The sequence below is a fragment of the Triticum aestivum genome, chromosome 4A (assembly GCF_018294505.1).
Source record: "Triticum aestivum cultivar Chinese Spring chromosome 4A, IWGSC CS RefSeq v2.1, whole genome shotgun sequence".
Classification (NCBI taxonomy): Eukaryota; Viridiplantae; Streptophyta; class Magnoliopsida; order Poales; family Poaceae; genus Triticum; species Triticum aestivum.
This window is the reverse complement of record NC_057803.1, coordinates 59,220,727-59,246,632: the sequence shown is the minus strand read 5'-3', so window position 1 is coordinate 59,246,632 and position 25,906 is coordinate 59,220,727. Positions and strand designations below refer to the sequence as shown.

At 47.4% G+C, this 25,906-nt stretch overlaps 1 protein-coding gene and 1 pseudogene across 1 annotated transcript; both read right to left on the bottom strand.

The window, feature by feature from the left end:
* Window positions 1–5,448: 5,448 nt before the first annotated feature.
* Window positions 5,449–7,361, bottom strand: LOC123085119 (pentatricopeptide repeat-containing protein At5g47360-like; annotated as a pseudogene).
* An 8,454-nt stretch (window positions 7,362–15,815) lies between these two features.
* LOC123081752 (cyclin-SDS-like) lies at window positions 15,816–20,388 on the bottom strand. The gene is made up of 7 exons (XM_044504285.1): window positions 19,587–20,388; window positions 19,303–19,473; window positions 18,127–18,293; window positions 16,797–16,925; window positions 16,517–16,697; window positions 16,367–16,411; window positions 15,816–16,220 (listed from the first exon to the last, which is right to left on the bottom strand). Exons 1-7 carry the CDS (start codon window positions 20,256–20,258, stop codon window positions 16,188–16,190), a joined length of 1,398 nt encoding a protein of 465 aa, XP_044360220.1. The 5' UTR covers window positions 20,259–20,388; the 3' UTR covers window positions 15,816–16,187.
* Window positions 20,389–25,906: the final 5,518 nt, after the last annotated feature.

The window sequence follows — 25,906 nt, the reverse complement described above, 5'->3', positions numbered from 1 at the left end:
GATGCATGTAGTCATTTTTTTGACGGGAATAGTCATATTATAATTATTCATAAAGATCATACAAGGTGATACATCAATAAGTCTGAAGTCATCATCTTAACAACCCTGTTGCTACTCTTATCTCCTTGATGAAGGCGTGCTGAATGTCCAAGTCTAATACCAAACAGACATCACACCAAAGCCTAACATCTAAAGTCAGGTGTCCCATCCAAGCCACTAGCTGGATTGAGTCCCACACCGGTCTGGCACACTCCTAGTGAGCACCGCACGCTGCAAGGGCCGTCACCTCCATCTTCCCTCGGTCCATCCTCAAAGCAGAACTGATGCACCGACCTTGCCAGACCTATCTGCCATCAACACCACCATGACGCCAAACAACTTCCTCCTCCTACTCGAGTCCATCTCCAATACGTGCCCATTGCCGAACCTACGTGGTGCCATGCCACTGGGAGCCGCCGTCGGCCTTGCGATAGATGTAACACCACTCCTCCTCTTGTCCCCTCCAGCTAGCACGTGCTCCAAAACGATGCCCTCAGGAGGGACAACGACATCGAAGGTGCCATCATCGTCTGATCCGGTAAATCCGGATCTAGGGTTTCCCCCGGAGCATCACGAGTGGGGCGTCATGACCTACAACAACGATGCCTCAAGAAGGGAACGACGTTATAGACGCCGCCATCGCCCGCCATGACCGTAGTCGACGCGATTTTCACTGGAAGACCCCCCCCCCCCCCGGATCTCGCAGCTGATTGAAACCGAACGGAGCTTCGCCGTAAAGACCAAAGCCGCAGTTGGCACGCCGGCAGGGAGCCTCCAGCCGTCCCTCACCGGTCCTCCACGCGCCACCGGTTGCCATGCCGGAGCGGATCTGGACGGGACGCCAGATTTGCGGCTTCCGTCGCCCATCTCCAGGCATAGACTCCATCGAGGGAAGAGCACCATGCCGGCCATAGATCTGGCCGCCGCCGCATAGGCAAGGGACGCCGCCCTACCTGCTGCTTAAGGATCCAACACCAGAGTCGTCCTTGTCGCCTCCGCGTGATCCCGCAGCCCCCGCCGTGTCCGGCCCTCCACGCGCAGGACGAGGCACCGCAGCCGGAACTGCCCACGCGTCGCCGCGTCCTGAATGAACACGCCGCCGCCGTCCGAGGACGCCCGCCCGCGCCGAGCCCTCGCACAAGGAGGAGATGGGGGGCCGTCGCCGCCAGCACCTGCCGGGCTTTGCCCGGCGGCGCGGACCGGCGATGGCGAGGGGAGAAGAGGGGCGAGGGGACCTGAGGCGTCGGCGGCTAGGGTTGCCCCCTCGGTTGCTCGCGAGGGGAGTGACCCGAGAGGGTCGCGGGGGGACTCTCTTTAAAAGATCGTATTTTATTTTCGCTGGGATAACAACTGGATCATAGTATCATATAGTTGAGGCCAGAAAGCTATAGTGTGGCCGATTACAGCTTCTTTGTTGGGCAGACCGGTGTCAGTCTCATCTGCCTTTCCCCACGGCATAAACAAATTAAACTCCAATGACGCACGCACGCAGCGTTTATGATAAGATAGCCATGACCCATCTCCATCTCCATCTCTATCCGGGGCCTGTTTAATTTAGGCGCAATCAGCCAGCTGCCCAACTTGTCACTCGTACCCATCGCACCGTCTCCGTCTCAACTACTAGTAGAGTAACTTTTTGCCTTGCTTTTTGTTTCTTGCTGAGGAATATAAAAAAAGATAGTTGCATGCCTTGGGAAGTAACCAAGGTGATGTGGTAACACGTGACGGAATAGCGCAGCGAGTAGACGCTTCTTGGAGAGTTCTGATTTTCACCTTCCGCAACCGTGCGCGAGTTCCTACCGCCTTCCTTTGGGGGGACATGGGACATGGGACATGGGTTTAGTTTACGGTGTGCGTCTCTGCGTATCAACTTGACCGTGCACCGATCAACTTGCAGCGGCAGGTTTAGGTTTAGGTCGATAACCACCTGCCGCTTGCCCGAACGTGCAAGCGCAACCTCATCCATCTCCGATCTGGAGCTCATAATGACGAGACGGCTCCCCGAAAGAAAACGAGGGCAACTGGGGAAAAGGGGAGATGTATGCCAGCACAGCACAGTATACGGATGTGCTAGTGCCTGAGGCACATGCACCAACGCACATACACTAGTAGTACTAGGATGTTCCAAATGGCACGCATTCTTTTCCTGTGCTCATTTATACGTGTGCAGTGCAGGGCCTTCCACAGTCCAAGTGGCTGCGGCGGGCGTCGGCCGATTGCAGACAGCCAGGCCCACCGCTCGAGCTTGAAAGCACGTGACCTTTCAGCTGCCCCTCGAGCTCAGTTTGGAGAGGAGAACATGGCCATTTTGCTAATTTTCACCTGCTTCAATTTTCGACTCCCTCGATCTCATAATATAAGAGCATTTTTGACAATCTTATATTATGGGACGGAAGGAGCAAAACATGAAATTCAAGCATGGACGAACAGTGTTCCTAGTTCCTCCTAGGACTAAGTTGTTTTAAGATGTACTCCCTTCGTCCCATAATATAAGGGTCAAAAGCGCTCTTATATTATTAGACGAAGGGAGTACAATTTTAGTAACTAAAAACTTACTGGAACTTTTAATCCACATGTGTTTATAGTGAGGTGGAAAATGGGAATAAGTGGGTGTTGATCCAAAAGCTAAAAAAACATGAAATTTCAAAAGATCCTAAGTAATTTAGATAAATGATCTTATAAACTATATAAACTAAAGGGTATATGCAAGGATTGTTGTTGAGCAACAAGCATTGATGCTCCTTGGGATTTTCGGTTAACCAAACATTGTATTTGTTGTGTGCAATCCTCAATAATGGGGGCAACAGCTAGACACTGAGACTCATTTGATGTGAGGATCTTTCGTGATCAGAACAAATACCAGTCGGACACTAATTATCAACGCGGCCATTAGTTGAAGAAATATATTAGAGCAATACAACGACATCTGACATTAGATGTTCCTCAATAGCAAACCAAGATGCAAAGGCAGCCTACTGGCAGTTGTCCCTGAGGTTGACAGTGCAATGCCAAAATTTCGTAAGGGTAGTGCTAGTCTTCAGTCAATTCATCAATTTCTAAGGGTACCTACATTACAAATAAAGTATCCAAATATAAATCGAAGATGCTAACTGCTCTGCTTGAACTGTTGGTGAGATTCGCCTGGTCAGAGATAAATCAATCAGGATTCAGGAAATTCAATTTCTAAAATGCATAGGTGATCAAAATTTCTTAATGTTAGTTGATAAATCGCAAGGCTTTTTAGTAATCACATGCAGTTATAAGGCTCTAGTAAAATAAGTAACTCCCTATGAGCTATTATCAGTTTATCACATGTTTGTATGGGGAGTCACATATAAATAAGGAACTCCAGTGAAAATTATATTTTTCGTCCCTGAACTCTTTTTGAAAATTTATAAATGGTCCCTAAACTCCAAAACCAGCAAACTGTAGTCCCTCAACTTTTAAAAACAGAGAAGTTTAGTCCCTGGGAGTACCACTTTAGGTGGTTTCTTTGCTGATCGGGTGTCGTTTTTTACTCAAACTGGGTGGGGCCCGTCTGTCAGTGACAGGAGACGCACAAAATATAGTGGGACCCGTGACCCGTCTGTCAGTGGTGGAAACGCGAAATAAATCAACGCAGCAAAAAAATGGCGTGTAATAGAGTCGAACTGGGCACCTCCCACAGCGTGCACACTGGAGCTAGCCACCTATCCAAAAATAATCTGATGTTGTACTGAGTGATACATGTTATATATTACTCCCTCTGTAAACTTTTTAGTGATCTAAACGATCAATCTTATAAAAGTACAGAGGGAGTACTTAGTATTTAGTTGGGGTGCATACACAAACTCCACATGACCACACCTCACGCAGGGTGCACACACTCGAACTCGGCACCACACGCAGAGTGCACACACAACAGACATAAGTAGAAATGCAGAACAAATGGTACGTCTAGGTCAACTAGTTAGTTAGCTACTAAATTAAAAAAGAGTAATAACTACTTACATTATTTTACCAATTTTGACATTTGTATCTCCATTGTACAAATTCGTACACATCAATACAGCTACTCCATCATGCACATGAGTCCAGAAATTTTTTAATAATATATGCGCAGAAAGTTGAATCAGCAAACACCTAATACAAATGCAAAAGCACAAGTCAAACTACTAATTACTTGAGCAAAAACAAGGAAAAGAAAACACACAGCATGGCATAACTACTTTTTCTTCAGTTTTAATTAGGAATAAAGACAAATAAATTTCTTTTAAATTAGTTAATTTTGAACGCGTTTAATACCCACATATATAATACAAATCAATATATACCGCTATGTTAAATGCAAAACATTTCCTGTATGGCTAGCTTGTGCACCCTTCATGCTGGAGGTCCCAGATTCAAACTATGCATTGTGCATTTTGTTTTAAGCATTTATTTTCGTTCTCCTGATGCTGACAAGTGGGACCCGCACATGATGTATCCAGTTTTAGTCAAAAAACACTCCCGGTCAGCAAAGAACCACCCGAAGCGGCACCAGGGACTAAACTTATATGGTTTTGAAAGTTGAGGGATTACAGTTTGCTGGTTTTGGAGTTTAGGGATCATTTGTAAACTTTTGAAAGAGTCGAGGGATGAAAAATATACTTCTCCCACACGATTAAACAAGGACAGTTCACAGGAGATTCAAGGCATCCCATTGCCTGGCAATCGGCGCCTGCTACATATATCAAATGTCCAATTAAGTCATACTGCAATGATCAGAAAATAGAAAAACATATGCATCATAGAAGAGTTTAGATAGGATATAACAGCATTGTGCTATAACCATCCGATGAATGAACAATGAAATTACTAGAATCAGAACAATTATTTCAATCAACAGTGCATCATTCAATAGGGTACTTTCGTACGAGGCGATCTGACCACCAGGCATCAACAACTTGCAGTAGTACTCAACTGAAGCTGGTAATTAGAAAATGTATCATGCACCAATTATACTGGAACAGAATGTACATGTCATACAAGGGAAATAGTTACCAATTGTATGCTTGGTTCTCTTCGATGCAGGTGACCAGGGTGATGCACGCAACACCCGGTAACTTTATATTCCTAGAGCCCCGTTTAAGCATCTATGCGGCAAGAAGCGTGTCCATTAGTCCAATCCCCATAAACACTGCCTCCATCTGCAGCTTCGTCACATGCCCAATTGCCCATGCTAACAAAGGAACAAATAATGTTAAGACAATAATCCTGTTGCAGTTGCTTGTATATGAGCTCTTGTCCGAGTAAAAATCTTGCCTCCAAAAAGAAAGCCTTTTGGGGAATAGTATAATACAATGATTTATCATTTAATAACCTAATTGCATAAATGTATCAAAATCTTTAGGTGCAAACACAGCAGTGATAGTATTCTCAGAAGTTCTCTATGTCTCGATACAAATACCGGGTGTATATTTCCCTTGGAAAAAAAGCAAGTTTATATAGAAGGTTGCATTTGCATGGATATGCACAAAAAATATCATATACACATAATGCACTAAAGAATTGCACATGTGCATAAAATTGATGCAGGTATTCTAATTGCTATAATTTGCTTCCCTCTCCGCAGATATCTAGAGTTATTGTGATAGCTTTGATAAATGCAGGGGTTTCTCTTCCACGAAAAATAGCAGATCGTGCAATCTACTCACAAGAATGTTAAAATAACAGGTCCTCCAATGAATGTATTTTTTCCCTGCACTGTTCTTGTTCTTCAAACCATCTTCTACAAGAATTGAGCACAGAGCCACACAATGCTCAAAGTGACATCACTTCAGAGGATCTCCTCAATCCTAATACTGTAATACATGTGATGCTAGCTCCTCATCACCATGTTGCTTCAGTAACTGCACCAAACAATCAGCGCAAGAAGCGTCAATCCGTATTCCCCTATCCATGACCTTCCTCACCAACGCCGAGGCCTCAAGGACATGCCCCTCTTGACACAGCCCCAGCAACACGCCAGCATAGACATCAGAATCACAGAGCACCCCATTCTCATCCATCAGTCTCAACCAACAGCAAGCATGCAACCACATTTTCCTCTGACACAGCTCCCTCGCCATTGCACTTCCTGCGAGCGGGCTCAGTTGCACCCCTGTCTTCATCATCCTCTGCGCGAGGCCTTCAGCTTCCCTTGTCATCCCAGCCACAGACAAGCCTACCAGAAGAACATTATAGCACTGCCCGCTTGACAAAGTTCCGTCAACGACCAATCGCTCCACCACATCATATGCCTTCGAAAGCAAGCCAGCCCCCCTGGCCGCGCAAAACCCATCGATCAGCGTCCGCACAAAAATGCGATTCGGCATCACCCCTCTAGCTATCATCCTATCCAGCAAACTCAGAGCTTCCACCATTCTCCCTTTTCGGCACAGGCATTTCGCCAAACACGTGTACGACACCACGTTGGGCACACACCCGGCACCAAGCCTGCCACCCTCCATCTCCTCCAGCAGCACCACTGCGGCATCCACATGACCGAAACCGAGCATCCCATCGAGCATCGCGGTGTAAACCACCACATTGGCCGCGCATCCAAACTCAGGCATTTTGTCAATCAGACAGCGGGCACCTTCGAAGTCGCCCCTGTACGCCAGCCTATGCACCGCGGTCACGATCAGGGGGACGGTCGGGTTGACGCCGGACCTGGACATGATGTCCAGAACGGCGGAGACATCACAATGCGAGCGTGCGGCGCGGAGGGCGGAGTGGAAGCAGGCCACGTCGGGCGCGAGGCCGGAGGATCGCATGTGGCGGAGGACGGCGAGTGAGACCGGGAAAAGGCCGGCATGAGTGGAGATGCCGAGGAGGAGGGCGTAGTGCGGGAGGGGCAGCGGGTGCGGGGAGGAGGAGAGGAGGAGGGGCACGGCGGAGGGGAGGTCCGGGAGCGAGGCGGCGAGCGAGGAGAGGGTGTGCGGGGAGGGGAGCGGCGGGGAGGGGGGCAGGCGCCAGAGGAGGAACCGGAGGGAGAGGAGCGGGGAGGGGAGGCGCGGGAGGAGGTCGGGGAGCGTGTGGAGGGGGAACGCGTCCGACGGGGACGGGAAGGCGCGGGAGAGGGCGCGCGGGAGCGGCGTGGACGAGGCCTCCGGCGAGCGGAGGACGGCGAGGAGGGTGGCGAGGTTGGGGTCGCCGTGGGGAGAGGCGGCGGAGGAGGGTTAAGCGCGGGGGCATCTGGTTTGGACGACGGAGCGAGGTTGGTCCGGCGCGGCGGCGCAGAAGGCAAGGCGAAGCGGAACTGGAAGCGTCCGAACGAGAAGCCTGAAGTGAGCGTAAAATGGGCAGGCCCAATCTGGCGAGCTCAAGATTTTTCTTTTCTTTCTCCATAAACCGCCTCTTACTAGATGATTTTATTTTATTTTCAAGTTCGTGTTAAAAAAATCATGTATATTAAAAAATGTTCAACATACTAAAAATAGTTCATTGTATATACTCCATAAAAAAGGTCAGCATATGCTAAAAGGATTCACCGTACATTTTTTTCACGGGAGCTATATCTCACTTGAGAATAGCTCTCATCTCGCTAAATTTTCCTCCTCTGTAGTTTCTGGCCCCCATTGCTCCAAGGGAAACCACGGGTTCGAATTTCCTATGACGGACGATGATGTCATATGTGTCGGGTACCCTCTTTTTTTTAGGGTAAAAGTTGCCGCTTTATTTAAACTTCAAACCTCAGAATGTCATCCGATATAACATCAAGAACAAAGTCTGGGAAAACCCCCAACCAAAACTTACACAACTCATCACCTACCCTTACTTTAGCTAACTTATGCGCGGCAATATTAGCACTTCGCCGAACCCACGAAATCTGCTCTCAGCAAATGTCCCAAGAAGAGACTTGATCTCTTGTACCCACGGACCTGCAGCGGAGAGATTCTTTCTCAATTGTTGTAGCATGTTTACCACACCTTGAGCATCAAGCTCCACGTGAACTCTTGTTGCACTTATCTCCATTGCCACATGCGAACCGCTTCTGCAAGCCAGTATCTTCGAAGCTTTAGGATCAACAACATTTGGAAAGTGATGATAGACAGCTGCCAGAAAGCCATTGTTGTGATCTCTAAGCACAATGCCTCCTGCTCCTTTCTCTCCATGTTTAGAAATAGCCCCATCGGAGTTCACCTTCACCTAGCCTTCATCATGGCGCTCCCAACGCTGTGGTTCGGCATCATTTTGGAGATGGTTTTGGCTGGAGGGACCCGTAGTGTTGCCATTGTTGCTTCTTTGTCTCTTTGTTGCCCTGATTTGGGTGGTTGCGGCATGGAGACTGTGTGTAGTGGTGGGCAGCAGCGATTCTCTACTATGGTGTGGCTTTGTGGAGGTGGCGTGTGGTGTTAGCGCCGGTGACAATGGCAAATGATGTGAATATCCTTGCCATGGTTGCTCGATGAAGTTTTTGGCGGCGTACTAATGCCACGACGACGCCACAGGCATTTGCCATCATGGCTGGATCAGGTGGTGGAAATGAGCTGGAATGTCCATTCAGCTCGGTGTCCCAAAACCGAACGAGGATTGACTCTCTTTTGCATAATTTGTATCAGGCGCATGAGTGCCGCAATGCCTGGCGTCCCCTCAGCTTCTTGGGGAGACCTACTGTTTCATCATTGCCCCGCCTCCCTGTCGGACACCAACAAGCTCCATCTCCTTACAAGGTCCAGAAAGAAGCCCCACCCCTCTCGTAGACATTTTGTCGTGATTCTTGGGCATAGATTGTTTCTGCTCCTGCTGGCTCCATGGCCCCGACGGATATCTCGATGCGGCCCGCTTTGGAGAAGCAGGACCGAGCTGCTACGCTCTGAGCTCCTTGGTATGGCTTCCTTTCAGCTTGAGAAAATGGTCCAGCCACTGACGCTGTTGACTCAATGAAAGGTTGGATGTTGCGGATGGATAGCTTCATGGAGTGAGTTGAGGCCTGGGTGGGCTCTCCTTGACGTCGCATGTGTTGCAGACTACTCATGTGTTGCACCCTTTGGTTGTGCCCAATGGCAGCTTCAAGGTTGAGAGGGGAGACGAGCTTCATGGTCGTTTCTCCCCTCGTGCTAGGGCCAGCTCACCGTCATTAGCCTCTGAGGGACTTGACAATGATGTTGTTGTGACTCCAATGCTACAGATCATGCCCGAGCTTCGGGAGTTGTGTGGGGGACCGGTTCTGCCTTTGTGCATCAAGCAACTGCAGGTAGACCCTCCTGAGATCTCGAGTGTGGCTTTGCCACCGGCATCACCCCAGGAGTCGATCCTGATAGTTGATGCGGAGGAGGGTAGTGATTTGGACAGTGCAATCTCTCACTCGCCTAAGTCCATTGGGCGTCAGGTGTTAGCCATGGAGCGCGGAGTTTCAGATGTTGCCGCGTTTTCCTCATCTACGACATCGAGCAGGTGATTCCTGCGAGTGGCATGGCCATTGAGCCAAGTGTGTTGGCACCTACTCCAAATCCAGATGCTCTCTTCGCGAAGGAACTTTGTGACTTGCTCGCTAGCGTGGAGGTTGCTAGACCTAGTTTGGGCAGGTCAATTGCTTGCCTCCTGACGGGGACACCAATAAGGGGCAAACAAAAGAAGGTGGGCAAAAGCAAGAGTGGCGTTATAGGCAAGGCGTCTCTGGTTGCTTGATGGATGATCTTCGGTCTCTTGGCCTTTCCACTTGGATTGGGAGGTGCATGGTGTCTTATGTCGAGGTGTTCTTGTCGGGATTCACTTGGCGAAGTAACAATGTCAGGGTTTGTGGATGTTGTGCATTCAGAGAGTTTGACAAGGGCCGACTATGCGGTTCTGGGGTTTTCTTGTCATGTGAGTAGTTAGCTCGTGCTTCGTCTGTGTAGGTTTTCACCCGATTTTCCTTAAATCAACTGGGCAATTCTTTTTTTCTTAATTAATTTATGAGGTAAAACTTTTGCCTCCGTTTAGAAAAAAAATATTGGTCAAACTGGGCATTTTCTTTGTCTCGGCGATCTTCAGGACAAGCACATCTCCTTATCCATCTTAAGACATACACATCTGCTTGAGGGTATCATCCCGTTCATCCCAAAATCTAAAATCCGAGACCTTCGGTTCTCAAGAGTCATAATGACAACCATAACCGGGCAAAAAAGTACCATTTTGTGATGTATAGAACCCGCTGCTCACGATCTATTGAACGAATTCAAGGATACATAGTACTTTCGTAGAGGTTGGAATGGGGATTGGGAGAAGAGAGGTATAGCTTGGGGAAGAAGGAAGAAGGGAGAGTCTAAGAGGGGATCGAGATCCAATTACAATTCACTGCCTTCTTCGGCTCAGCTACTGGGTATTTAATGCACTCTATTACATGGGGTCCTCTTGCCCTACGAGATGGGCCAACGGCCCAAACGTTTGAGTTAACTTCTGGCCTGCCACTTAGTATATGTCCCCTTCTTCTCCTGTCTGCTCCCTAATGCACCTTTCATCAGCAACAGAGCATTAGTGCTGACAGTGCCGCCCTCTTGAGATTCAGCCTGACCCCAGGCTGGAGCAGTAGGGTAGCGAAGCTTGATTGTATCATAATCCTCCCAGGTGGCTGCCTTGGCTGGAAGTCCTGTCCACTGTACCAAAACCTGCAACAATGCACGGTCACCTTTTTTGACAAATTTCCTGTCGAAGATCATACCTGGCTGCATGTCCATACTGGAAAAATCAACTGGGGCAGGCACAGTGGAAAAGACCGGTGTATGATCTGGTACAAATTCTTTGAGTTGAGAGACGTGAAACACGGGGTGGATCTGGGCTGCTATAGGTAGCTGAAGTTTGTAAGCAGCCGGTCCAATCTGTTCCAAAACTTCAAAAGGCCCATAGAACTTGTATGCTAATTTTGCACATGGTCGGTTGACTACAGTGTGTTGAGCATATGGCTGGAGCTTCAAATACACCGAGTCTCCCACCGAAAACATCCTGGGTGATCTGTTCTGATATGCATAGTGTTTCATCTTCGTCCGGGCTTTAAGTAAGTGCGCCTTCAGCAGAGATGTATGTGCCTGGTGTTCCTTAAGCCACTGTTCCACTTCAACATTATCAGAGGTAAGCAAAGAGGGAAACACTCCATAAGTAGGTTCATATCCATAGAGAGCTTTAAAAGGGGAGCACTCCAAAGCAGAATGAAAATTAGTATTGTACCAGAATTCTGCTAAGGGTAACCATGAATGCCATTTTGTTGGAGTATCATGTACTGCACATCTGAGAAACATCTCCAAACACTGATTCACTCTTTCACTCTGCCCATCTGTTTGAGGATGATAGGCAGTACTCATGAGCAATTTAGTATCCCAAATCTTGAACAAATCCTTCCAAAAGTGACTGGTAAAGATCTTGTCCCTATCTGAAACTATAGTATGGGGTGGTCCATGCAATTTAACCACAGTATGTAGAAATGCTTTCGCTACCACTGGAGTAGAGAAAGGGTGTTTCAAGGGGATAAAGTGAGCATACTTGGTTAGTCTATCAACCACCACTAAGATCACTTTATAGCCCTCAGATTTTGGTAGAGCTTCGATGAAGTCCATGGTGATCTCTTGCCAAGGTCCGTCAGGTACAAGAAGTGGTTGAAGTAATCTGGGAGATTTCACATGTTCATGCTTTGCTTGTTGACACACAACACATTGATGAACAAAATCAATGATATCTTGTTTCAGCCCAGTCCACACAAACAGTTTCCTAACTCTTTGATATGTAGCCTGGATGCCAGAGTGTCCCCCCACAACACTTGCATGAAAGGCAGAAATGAGTTTTGTTCTCAATGCTTGATTTGCTCCAATCCATATTCTGCCTTGATGCTTGATCACACCTTTCTCCAGAGAGTACTCTGATGTATCAGCAGCAAAAATAGCTAGTTTATGAAGCAGCGTTTGAGCATCTGGGTCCACCTCATATGAATTAAGTACTTCCTGTAGCCACACACGTCTACTGGTGGAAGTAGTGGTCACTGCCAGTAAGTGCCCTACTCTGGATAAGGCATCGACTGCTAAGTTCTCACTGCCTTTTTTGTATTGAAACTAAAATTGCAGCCCCACTAACTTGGTCATGGCTTTTTTCTGAACATCAGTTGTAAGGACTTGGTCTTCCAACTGACACAGACTTTGATGATCCGTTTTGATAATAAAAGGACCTCGTTGTAGATATGCTCTCCATTTTTCTACAGCCATCATAATTGCCAAAAACTCCTTTTCGTAGATGGACAGAGATTGATTTTTGATGCCCAAAGCTTTGCTATAAAAGGCAACAGGGTGTCCTCCTTGAGTGAGCACAGCACCAATTCCTGTAGCACATGCATCTGTTTCAATGCCGAACGGCTGGTCAAAGTCAGGAAACACTAATACAGGAGTAGTCATCATCGCTGCATTGAGTTTCTCAAAAGCTTCCTGGGCCTCTGAGGACCAAGCAAAGGCTTGTTTCTTCAGTAGTTGAGTGAGTGGTTTAGCAATTATACCATATCCTTGCACAAACTTCTTGTAATATCCCGTGAGCCCCCAAAACCCTCTTAATTCAGTCACGTTCTGAGGAGTAGGCCACCTAGCCATAGCCAAAGTTTTCTCAGGATCTGTCTGAACCCCTTTGTCAGAAATGATATGCCCTAGATATTCCAACTATTGTTGTGCAAAAGTGCATTTGGTACTCTTAGCAAAGAACTGATGCTCTCTTAAGGTTTGAAACACTATTCTGAGATGTTCCAAATGTTCTTCCAGGGTCTCACTAAAGATTAAGATATCATCCATGAAGACAAGAACAAATTTTCTGTTGTAAGTAGCAAAAATCCAATTCATGATGCATTGAAAAGTGGAGGGGGCATTAGTAAGACCAAAGGGCATCACCCTAAAATGATACTGTCCACTGTGAGTTTTGAAAGCTGTTTTGTGTTCATCCTCCGGTAACATTCTAATTTGATGATATCCTGACCTGAGATCTAACTTGGAGAACCACTTAGTGCCACTAAGCTCATCCAAAAGCTCATCTACCACTGGCATTGGGAACTTGCTCTTCACAGTGATGGAATTTAGCTTCCTATAATCTGCACAAAATCTCCAAGATCCATCTTTCTTTTTTACCAATAGGATAGGAGAAGCAAAAGAGCTGAGACTGGGAATGATAGTACCAGCTTTAAGCATTTTCTGCAACTTGCCTTTCAATCTCATCTTTCTGCAGTGGTGAGTATGTGTAAGGTTTGGAGTTGACAGGAGCGGCCCCTGGTAACAAGTGTATTGCATGGTTCAAAGTTCGAGAGGGTGGTAGCTCAGTAGGTTCTTTGAAGACATCTGCAAACTCCTGTAACAAGGGTTGTACTGGATCAGGAACAGGGTCAGGCTTTTTATCACATATTGGTTGTATCAGTGCCACTGCCCAAATATCATTGCCTTTGTGCCATTTCATAGTTTGTTCTAGAGTGACATCCTTGATGTCCTCTGCAGACTGCGGAAGAATTCCTTGCAGCTTAACCAGACTATCCTTGTGACTGAACTGGATCCATTTGTTTCTCTAGTGACATGTCATTTCCCCTTGAGCTTCCAACCAGTCCATGCCCAAAATGAGATCATAACCTCCCAAATCAAGAACTTTAAAATCATACTCAAATGTGTGTCCCTGGATCCACCAGTTGAGCTGGGGCACTTCAGAATTACACAACAGTTTCTCTCCATTGGCCACTGTTACAGAGATTTCTTTGGACAGTTGTTGTGGTGTCACTTGAATTCTGGGTAGCAGCGCTGAATCCATGAAACTGTGAGTACTACCTGAGTCTAGGAGAATAAGTACCACTTGATTGCCAATAAGAGCTCGCAAGCGAATGTTCTAGGGTGATCAGCTCCAGACAAGGCATTGACAGACAAGTGCATTTCTTGCAAAGCAGTTTCTTGTACTTCTACTGCATCAAGTATATAATCTGACAAAATGGCTTCAGCTGCACTAGTCATGGCCATGACTGCAGTAGGAGTGGGTGGTTTCACACAAGTATGACCAGGTGTGTATTTGTCCCTGCAACTGAAACACAGGCCATTAGTGCGCCTATACTCCTTCAACTTCCTTGCTTTCCATAGCTCTGCAGCAGGTGGAGTGCTTGGGCGTGTGTCCAGCTTGAAGAAGGCAGTTCTGGTAGTAAAACTTCTGTTGGAGCGAGCACGCTGTACTATCTCTTCCTGGATCAATGCATATGGAGTTGCTTCACTAACAGTAATGGGTAGCTGCATATCAACAGCAGCCCGGAGTTCTTCCTTGAGGCCCAAAGTGAACCTCATCACAAAAAATGTGTCACTCACTGTCGGTTCATACAACAAAAGTTGATACACTAGTTGGGTGAACTCCCATTTGTACTCAGCCACTGATCTGGTCTGTTTAAGTAACAATAGAGCTCTCATCTTTGTGCGATGAACATTCACATCAAACTCCTGCATAACTACCATCCTAAACTCATTCCAGCACGGCCACTGATGCAGAGCCTTGTATGCATGGAACCAATTTACTGCATCACCAGACAGGTGCAGCGTAGCTGATGTGATCTTGAATTCTTCAGGGATAGCATACAGTGAGAAGTAGGCCTCACATCCATCTAGCCAGATACGAACATCCTCTCCCTCGAAATGGGGAAAATCCATTTTGGGCATCCATGGTTTCTTCGACTGAACTTCGGTCCCAAAATGCTCTGTTGCAGAATGCCCAGCCTGAGTCACAAACACAGGTGGTGGAACGGCCGACTGCCTATGCTGCGGTGGCGTACCCAAAATGCCATCGCTGGTGGACGTGCTCGGAGGAGATTGCTTTGGTCCTGACTCACGAGCAGCTGCTGCCTGCTCCTGTCTAATTTCCCCAATCGACTTCATCATGAGAGTGACATTGTTCTGAACAATATGCATCTGTGCTGCCTGTGCCGTGAACTGCTGATCAAGGGAATCCAAGCGACTAAATAGATCATCTAGCTTACCCAACTTGTCGCCCACCGTTTGCAGAAGCTGCAGCTGTTCTCCCACCCGCTCCTCGATGGTCTCCATGGCATCCACCACGAGACGTGTCTGCTGATTCGGCTTTGGGGGCGCCGTAGTCGCCAGCTTCACCGCCTACCAGGAATCAGCGAGTACCAGGGAGTTTTACAGCAGCCGCTAACCCCTTCCTCTGCAACTGACTCCGAACCCCGCCGTGCAGCGCCAACCGAGTAGCCCACCGAAGTTTCACACACCCAGAGGATCTGAGTGCAACCGTGAGCTACCATCGATCCGCCGCCGAATAGTTCACCGCCGCCGACGAAGACGCCGCCCGTGCCGCCGAAGAACTGCGACCACCCTCCGCTGCCGCAGACCCAGCCAACAGACAACAGACGGGGATTTTACTAGAGAACCCAACCCGACCACCGCCGAGCCCGATCTCGCCGCCGATCGACCTAAATCTGATACCAATTGTGATGTACAAAACCCTCTGCTCACGATCTATTGAACGAATTCAAGGATACATAGTACTTTCGTAGAGATTGGAATGGGGATTGGGAGAAGAGAGGTACAGCTTGGGGAAGAAGGAAGAAGGGAGAGTCTGAGAGGGGATCGAGATCAAATTACAATTCGCTGCCTTCTCTGGCTCAGCTACTGGGTATTTAACGCACTCTATTACATGGGGGTCCTCTTGCCCTACGAGATGGGCCAACGGCCCAAACGTTTGAGTTAACTTCCGGCCTGCCACTTAGTATCTGTCCCCTTCTTCTCCTGTCTGCTCCTTAATGCGCCTTTTGTCGGCAACAGAGCACTAGTGCTGACACATTTATACACTGACAGTAAACAAGACCATTTTTACTGAGCCGTAGATCCATTTTAAACAATATTCACTGACCCAAAAAGGAAAAAGGCAGTCGGGGAATACAACAACACCCAACCTTAATTGACCACAAAGAGCTAGCTGACGATGCAAAAGACACATGACCACAACAGCTCTCCCTATAGGCTATACTTACCACCTCAGTACGAAATTCTGCAGTCACGATCTGCCCCTTTACAGCGATAAACATGTTGCCGTGTCCTCATTTATTTTATCCCGCTGTGCAAACTAATGGCATGTACACTCTCCCGTTGTTGCTAAATGGCTGTGCTACGCTGTACTGTCGATCAGCAGAAGATTAGATAGAATGCTCAACCTGTGAGCCCCGGGTACTACGAAGCATAGTTTATCAGCCACTCCAGACTCTGCATGAAAAGATTGCACAGCAGAAGGAATGTTAGTCGCCGTGGCAGCACAAAAAGTTCAGCTACGTAAGTCTATGCACACTGTCAAGAGCACAGTTCAGTTCATGGTACCAATAACAAAGAATGCGAGGGAAGAGGGATCGAACCATTAAACATTCAGGCAGATCGTCGTCCTTGGTCCTCGAGTGAGTCTGCATCACATTAAGGGCAAAGCGGTCAGGCGTTTCTAGTCTTCTCTGACGACAGAAGACATAGGAGAAATGCATAGCTTTGATGGTGGAGTTGAGAGCATTTACCTCCATTACCCGATGGCACGAGGACTCCCTGTCAGTGGCAAGGCAGGCAAGGGCCACCACCGAGGCTGCCACGGTCGAGGGCCAGTAGGCGAGGTGCTTATGGTCCAGAAGTGTGAGCAGGGCCAGGTGCTTGGCCAGATCCTCCACCTTGTCGTCTGCTTTTGCCGCCTTCAGATAGAACCTGCAGAATTAGGAAACAGAAAAGTGAACTGCCAGTGTTGGCTTCTCGTTCAGTTTTGCTCGGCTTGGCACAGACGAGAATGCAGGAAACGTGTAGTACCAGAGAAAATTGTGGACTGTCGTGACGAAGCATTGGAAGTCGAGGACCTCCTGAACCAGCCACTCCATGGCCACGACCTCGCTCCGGCTGTAAAGGTTGATCCCCACCATGAAAGACTTCTGCATGATGCTGAAAGAGATGACACACACAGTGAGATTACATTGCCCTGAGTAGAGACAAAGATGAAGGAACAAATGGTGATCCCAGAGATAATTAATTCAGAAGTTCAACAATGATACTGCAGTGCAATGTAAATAGGTGGACTGGTAAAGAAGAATATGTCACATGCTGTTCTAAAGTACCCTATTGTTTCTGCATAGTACCGTGCGCGGCATATTTATTTTTTCTTCAGACGTGGTCAAGAATAAGAAAATACTCACCTGTATTCAGGCTCAAAAACTTCAACAAAACCACAAAAGGGGCTCTGCTTTCTCTTGCAACATTATTATTTTTAGATGAAAGGGGTTCTCTTGCAACGTTATGTAAGCATGTGCAACCAGAAAGTTGATGCATAATAGGTTTACATGGGAAAAAATATATGAAACTCTGGCAAAGGACTGTCTACGCAAGTCATAATGGATACAGAATCACCTGTACAATGCTTCAGTTCACTACAATGGATATATAACTATGAACATATTTTTTAGGTTCCAAATCCAAGATGCTAACTACTATGCTCAAGTGGTCGGTGAGAGCTACCTGATTGCAGGTGAATGAATTAGGAAAGTTAATTTCTAAAATGCCCAGCTCATCAACATTTCCTAATGTAAGTAGATATGTGACAAATTGTGAAGTACTAGCATGCAGCGATAAGCCTTTAATGAGAAAAGTAGCCACTGTATATGAGCTATTATCACATGTTTGTATGATTTTGCCACGGGATCAACCAATGGCAGCTTTCAATAAAATCAAGGTATCCCCTGACCACTTGCTACTGTAGTTGCTAAGGTCTATCAAATGCTCAACTAAGTTAAACTGTAATGAGCTCTGGCAAATAGAGAAGAAAACGCATCATACAAGAGCTTAGTTAGGATTTAACAGTATTGTACTACAACCATCTGAGGGAAGAATAGGAAACTACGCTGAAACTTGGGACTTGAATTAAAAGGACGCATTTATTTGAAGCTTCTTTTGTTGCAGGGATGCTTGAAGCATTATTTCAGTTAGCAATGTATAATATGCCAAATATGGTACAAACGTTCAACCAAGACAATCCTATCTTACTACCAACCTGCAGAAGTACTCATACTGAAAGGGGGGAATAAGAAAATATATTATGCACACATTTTACTGAATCAGAATGAACATGTAGCACAAGGGAGCTCAATACCTATTGTATGGCTGGTTCTCTTCAATGCGGGTGGCTAGGGTGATGCAGGCAATGCCCAGCAACTGCACATTCCTAGAGCCCTTTAGGTATCCACGTGTCAAGAAGCGGTCCATCAGTCCAATTCCCAGGAACAATGTCTCTGGCTGCAGCTCTGTCACATGCCCATGCTACAAAATTCATGGGAAACAGATATTATTTGCAAGTTGCAGATACATTTTTATCTGAGAACAGTCAAATCCTCATAGTATTATCTACAAGGATCTCATCATTTTATTACCATTTTAATATCTAGTTGCGTATCAAAATCTTCAGGTGAAAACACGGTGCCGACAGTATTCTCAGAAGTTCTCAATGCAAATATCAAGTGCACACAGAAGCTTAGATTTGAATGTAATGGTATAAAAGGGGCACATACGGACAATGTACTCAAGAGTTGCATATCTACACAGAAATGATGCTGGTATCCTGATTGCTATAATGTGCCTCCTAGACATGAAGACCATAAGCCAATCAAATTGCAAACACTGAATGAGGTATTTTCCTTTTTCAAACTCTTACTGTCAAAATGTCAAAATAAACACCTCCTCAAAATTAATGGCGAGACACGCAATTCAAGTGCTCGCACTGTCAAAACAGTTTAAAAAAACAATAACACAGGATCACTCTGCTCAACAAACAATGTCTGTGAGCAATCTACTAATCAGATTGTTTCTCCCGCCAAGGGGGGTGTTATTCCCCCTGGCATGTTGTTGCTTTTCCTTTTAAGCGTTGTAATAACACTTGTTACATGACCCTGACTTGCTGGGTTTCATTGATGATTCAATGGAGCCGGGGCTAGGCCCTTTTTCTCTAAAAAAAACAATAACATCTTCGACAGTAGACAACTATCCCCTGCAAAATTTAAGAAAATGCATAGCTGGATCTGCTGCCTCAGCACGCCGAACACATAAACAAACTAGAGGTAAGCCACACAACCACAGTGCTTTTAGAACAGATATCATTCAGAGAACTAAACCAACACTGAATCTGCAGTACAGTGTCACGTAAATTACCAGCACAATACCAACTCATGACTGTAAATCTGTAAGGCGAGCTTGTACCACAAATTGGAATTGAACTAAAGTGGAATCGCGGTATACATGTAGAATGCAGAGTACAGTGGTGGTGTACACTGACCTCGATGATCCAGTTGACCATGACAGAACGCTGCTCCACGACGTGACGGCCAGAGTTGCCTGACATGGAGGCGTACACCTCTGTGTAGTCGCACGCCACCACTCCCCGCCGTTCGCGCCGCCGGAACTGCTCGTAGCTCTCCTCGTCCTCCAAGTCATCCAACTGCTTCCACTGACACAAACATTCCAACGAAACCAACAAATCAGATCAAACACCGCACTGACTCTCGCAGAGAGACCCAATTTCAAACAGATTTTAAGAGGAACTGCGTGGAACCGGCTCACCTCTGGGATGGGGACGGCGTCGGCGACGGCGTGCGCCTTGTGCTGCACACAGGGGACGAACTGCTTGGCGTAGTCGATGAAGAGGGAGAAGGTGTAGGAAGGGGCGTCGTCGTCGTCGTCGTCGTCGTCCTCGGAGGAGGAGGAAGAGGAGGTGTCGAGCAGGGGGCTGAGGGAGTAGTCGGTGCAGGGGCTGGGAGCGCTGAGCACCTCCTCCTCCGCGTCGGACTGCGTGAGCTCGTCGCAGGCCGAAGAGTACTCCGTCGCCTCGGCGTCGTCGGCGAGCAGCTCGGGGCAGGCGAGGTCGGGATGGAGGACGGAGCGGAGGCACGACGACTCGGAGGCCTCGACCTCCGCGGGGCGCGCCGTGGCGCCGCCGATGACCTCCGAGCACTCGGAGGCGGCGGGCCGCGCGTCGCCCGAGTCCTCGCGCCTCGGCCTCTTCTCCGGGCGCTGCGCCGCGGCGAGGGCGGCGGAGGAGGAGGTGGCGGTGGTGGTGGAGACGACCTCGCTGCGGAAGGAGGAGGAGGCCGATGTGGAGGACTCCGCGGGCCGCTTCCCCGCCGCCATCGCCGCCGCGATCTGGGCTGGGAGCGGAGCCGCCGCGTCCCTCCGGCGGCGGAAGGGGTGGGAGCGCGGCCTCGTGGGCACCGGCGCGAGCATGGTGGGCGGCATGGCGTGCGCGTGGGTGTGTGTGTGTGTGTGGCCACGGCTAGGTGCTCTCTGATTTGGCTTGGTTATATAGCCGTGAGGCCGTCGACAGCGGGGAGGAAGGGGAGGGGAATGGGGGTGCCGTGCCGCAGGAGGATGAGCTCACCTCACAGACCGATCGCTTCATTTGAATTTGAACTTCACGAGCTTGGTGAGGAAGCAAAGAGCGCGGAGCTACGGCTACGCCCGGTGCACATGCACCACCCGAGGGGACCCCACCTGCTGTCAGCGCAGATCCGTGGACCCCCCGCAGGAGAGGACCAACGTTCTTTTTTTTTTCTGTGAGGGGAGAGGACCCACGTTCTAGAACTGTACTACGAACGATCCCGTTTCCGATCGAAACAGAAGGCGGCTGCTTCCGCCGGTGCGTCCGTGGGAATGTCGTGCTGTCTCAGGATTACACTGCCAAGTTGTCTCCTACTCAGATCCTCAACAAAAAAAAAGTTGTCCCCTACACTGCACGTGATAGTTTTAGGTATTTAGAGCAACTTCAAGACCCAAACGGACGGCATATGCCTAAGTTGCTTGTGTATCAATAACCATAGCAATGCAGATACACACTCGCAGTTACGCTTTCCTCAATTGCGCACGACCTCTTCGCTCCGTGGACTCGGGCCTCGCAACACTGATTTTATCGCACCGCAACCTTGCTATACCAACCTCGTCGTTACGTCGACTTCAAACACAGACAACCAACTCTGGCTCTGACACGACCGATATCAACATCGCCATCACCAACTTTGCGTTCTCAAGGTCAACTCCTTCGAGGACTCCACTTCTTGGTATAGTCGCTTCAACAACTCAGACCGCATGACCAAGCTATGGGGCATGAAACAACTAAGTCACTTTTGTGATTAAATAGCATATTTCACTCATTGGAGCGTTTGTTTTTTGCATCTTCCGAGCGTCACTCGGGAGTTGCTCCTCACCCACACCCGATTCCGACTTGATGAAATAAAATTTTTAGTTCCTCAACTGTATTATTAAGTTTCTGACCAGTCTACCTTTGAGGGCTGCAGTACACTCGGGGGCATCACCCTCGAGTGTTGCGGCTCATTCGGAATTGCATGTACTTTTTTGTTGGGTGGCTTTTTCTTAATTTCCACCCACTGGGTGCATCATCAATCGACATGTTTGTCACTCGGTTTTTTTTTCACGAGACGTCTAACTAAATGTGCTCGGTATCTAACGCTCACTCTTTTTCTCCAATCCGGTCGCAACTTGTCTGGTTGGCAAGAGCAAAAGCTAATGGTCCGCCGACTCACGAAAAGGTTAATCACAAGGATCAAAGAAAATCAAGTCAAAATAATGATAATGTTAAATACAACCAAAGAGCTTAAGTTTTTTATTTGCATTTACACTCGGCTAATCTTATATGCTTGTTTTAGTGCCATGTGCATAGTTTTTGAGTCCAACTTTCATTTTAGTAACCATTGTGAAGTTATGACACGCAATGTGCCTCGACGTGCTAACTTGATCACTCTGAGGCCAGACCCGGGGTTGCATCATCTCTGATCTCACTGAGACATCACAGGAGGGCTGCACAAAAACAATTTAAAACAATTAACCATGTATATAAATGTTCACTCGGCATCACAATCACTTGGTGAGATGTAGCAGCAAATTTTTACTATGTTTACTTGGCCTAAAGGTATTGTGCAACGCATGTCCCAACAATATAAAGGAGACCCTCCATCAGGTTCACCCGGTCTGATAGAGGCTCAGGGGCTACACCCACTAGGTGCGGTGATCACGCTCCCGGTGGCCAAGAAGAAAAAAAACTTAAGCCTATGCCAGAATTATTCAGTCTGATAGAGGCTCAGGGGAGACACCCTATGGGTTCGCTGATCGCGCCCCCATAGGAAAAGGAAATGCAAAATACAAGGACTAGTGTGTCGAATCAGATTCGTTAGGATGTCATGCATAGGTATGACAAAATTTTGAGTGACTTCACTCGAGCAGATGTTCCATGACCAGGCACGATGAAATTTCGAGTGAACTCACTTGAGCAGATGTTCCGTGTCCAGACATGACAAAATTCCGAGTGACTTCACTTGAGTAGATGTTCCGTGTCTAGGCATGATGAAATTCCGAGTGAATTCACTCGAGAAGATGTTTCGTGCCCAGGCACAATGATATTCTTTAGTGACTTCACTCGAGTAGATGTTCCATGTCTAGGCACGACAAAATTTTGAATGACTTCACTCGAGTAGATGTTCCATGCTCGCATATGACGAAATTCTAAGTGACTTCACTCGAGCAGATCTTCCGTGTTCAGGCATGATGAAATTTCAAGTGACTTCACTCGAGCAGATACTCCATGTTCAGGCAAGATGAAATTTCGAGTGACTTCACTCAAATAGATATTTCGTGTTCAGGCATGATGAAATTCCAAGTGACTTCACTCGAGTAGATATCCTGTGTCCAGGCACGTTGAAATTCCGAGTGGATTCACTCGAGAAGATGTTCCGTCTTTTGGCACGATGAAATTCCGAGTGACTTACTCAAGCAGATATTTTGTGTTCAGGCGTGATAAAATTCCGACTGACTTCACTCGAGCAGATGTTCTGTGTTCAGGCACGATGAAATTCCGAGTGACTTCACTTGAGCAGATGTTCTGTGTTAAGGCACGATGAAATTCCGAGTGACTTCACTCGAGCAGATGTTCCGTGTTAAGGCACGACGAAATTCCAAGTGACTTCACTCTAGCAGCGTGTTCAGGCACGACAAAATTTCGTGTGACTTTACCTGAGTAGATGTTTTGTGCCCATGCACGACAAAATTTTGCATAGCTTCACTCTAGCAGATGTTTTGTGCCCAGGCACGACCTAAATCTAAGTGACCAGTCAGTCGGTACAGACCAGCTCTGCACTTTGGGTGCTGATACTCCACCTTAACAAGGTTGTCAGATTACTCGGCGACACCCTTGACAAGGGACAAATTAAGCATCCTTAGTGGCATGGATTGGACTCTAAATAAATAGCCAAATACCGAACTTCACAGGTTTGGATCCCATTTTGATGATCAAAATACGTTCCTCAGGGATAGTGACCGACATCTCTTCGTAAGAGTTAGACCACTCGTCAACATCGCCACTCGGGTTTCATGATACACCCTCGTCTGGGCCGCTAGTCACCCTCTTTCGAGAGGTGATCAAGTATCACCAAGCCTTTCCACAACTTTTTTTAACTTGCCTTTTCAAGAAGGTTCTTTTGAGTCCGTCGAGGCCTCTCTATAGGTAATTCGACAGTATTTCAAGACCGACAGTCAGTTGGAATGCACTTCCTTTGTGGTAGGCCGCGCCTATGGCAACATAAGGACTGGCTAAGAGGTCAATGCAAGCCCAGGCCCATGAATGTAAAGGACCAGCTAAACACCAGCAACAGGTGGTGGCGGCCCAGTCGAAGTAGACACTAGTCGGGGGGTCATCTTTGGTCAGGAGCTTTATCACTCGGGGTGTAACCTATTGGATTTCATAGCAGTCCAACGGACAAAAGCATTCAGAGAGGAGTTATTGCACAAGGCTTCAGTATGCAATAAATTTTGAGCATTATCAGCCGCTTCCATAGCTGTTTAAGGCGTCCATTTTCACTCATAATGGACATGAAACTACTGGTATTCAATGTGTCGTTTAGTAGCACCTATGAGCAGCCAATGGACCCTGGTGCATGTCAGGCTCTATATAAGCCTTTCTGAGGTTTTGAGCCAAGGGTCCGCAACCATTGTAATCTTATATTCATACACAAGAACAACTCCCAGAGAGACAGGACTAGGGTTTTTACATTCACCATGAGGGGCTTGGACCCCTGTATATGATCTTGTGTCACCCATTTGCATCTTAGTAGATCAAGCTCCGTTCATACACCCCTTTTATTGTCGGATTTGGAACCATGACAATGGCGGCTGTCCGATGATTCTGCACACGGCGACGGCTGTTGCTGCTAGGTGGCAACCGGGGTGATGTTGCAAGCGGTGATGGCCAAGGTTACGATCGGAGAGACGTCATACCATGATAGGCCATATGACAGTGTTGCCAATGGACACAATGATGCGAGCCAAGCTGCACCGCCATGAAGTTGTTGGTGTTGCGTGTGTGATGGCGTCCTGCTACGAGCAGAATGACACGGTGGTGTTGCAAGCGGTGACCTGTGATGCTACAAGGGGGGGGGGGGTTCTTCGCAGACAACAAAGAAGGAGGAGGATGGGAATCCATCTCCAAGCGCTTAGCACATGAATAAGATCCGGTGCAACAAAGCGGATCGAATATAAACCAAAAGAATTGCTCCCTTCGATCCATAAGTGTCGTAGTTTTCAGCTCTCTTGACAGCATATCAGAAGGAAATATGCCCTAGAGGCAATAATAAAGTTGTTATTTATATTTCCTTATATCATGATAAATGTTTATTATTCATGCTAGAATTGTATTAACTGGAAACTTAGTACATGTGTGGATACATAGACAAACAGAGTGTCCCTAGTGTGCCTCTACTTGACTAGCTCGTTAATCAAAGATGGTTAAGTTTCCTAGCCATAGACATGTGTTGTCATTTGATGAACGGGATCATCTGTTAGCTTAGCATAATGATTGTTTAGTTTTTCTACTATTGCTTTCTTCATGACTTATACATGTTCCTCAAAATATGAGATTATGCAACTCCCGAATACCGGAGGAACATCTTGTGTGTTATCAAATGTCACAACATAACTGGGTGATTATAAAGATGCTCTACAAGTGTCTCTTATGGTGTTTGTTTAGTTGGCATAGATCAAGATTAGGATTTGTCACGTCGTGTATCGGAGAGGTATCTCTGGGCCCTCTCGGTAATGCACATCAGTATGAGCCTTGCAAGCAATGTGACTAATGAGTTAGTCACGGGATGGTGCATTACGGAACGAGTAAAGAGACTTGCCGGTGATGAGATTGAACTAGGTATGATGATACCAATGATCGAATCTCGAGCAAGTAACATACCGATGACAAAGGGAACAACATATGTTGTCATGCAGTTTGACCGATAAAGATCTTCATAGAATATATAGGAACCAATATGAGCATCCAGGTTCCGTTATTGGTTATTGACCGGAGATGTGTCTCGGTCATGTCTACATAGTTCTCGAACCCGTAGGGTACGCACGCTTAACGTTTGATGACGATTTGTGTTATGAGTTATGTGATTTGATGAACCAAAGTTTGTTCGGAGTCCCGGATGTGATCACGAACATGACGAGGAGTCTCGAAATGGTCGAGACATAAAGATTGATATATTGGAAGGTTATGTTTGGACACCAGAATGGTTTCGTAAAGGTTCGAGCATCTTCCGGAGTACCGGGGGTTACTGGACCCCCCGGGGAGTTAATGGGCCTTCATGGGCCCTAGTGGAGAGAGGAGGTGGCGGCCAGGTGGTGTCGCGCGCCCCCCACCCCAAGCCCAATGTGAATTGGACTAGGGTTGGGGGGGGGCAGCCCCCCTTTTCCTTCTCTTCTCCTCCTTCCCTCCTTCTCCTAGTGGGAATAGGAAAGGGGAGGGGCCGAATCCTACTTGGACCGGGAGTCCAAGTAGGACTCCCCCCATGGCGCGCTCCCCTTAGGTCGGCCACCTCTCCTCCCCCTTT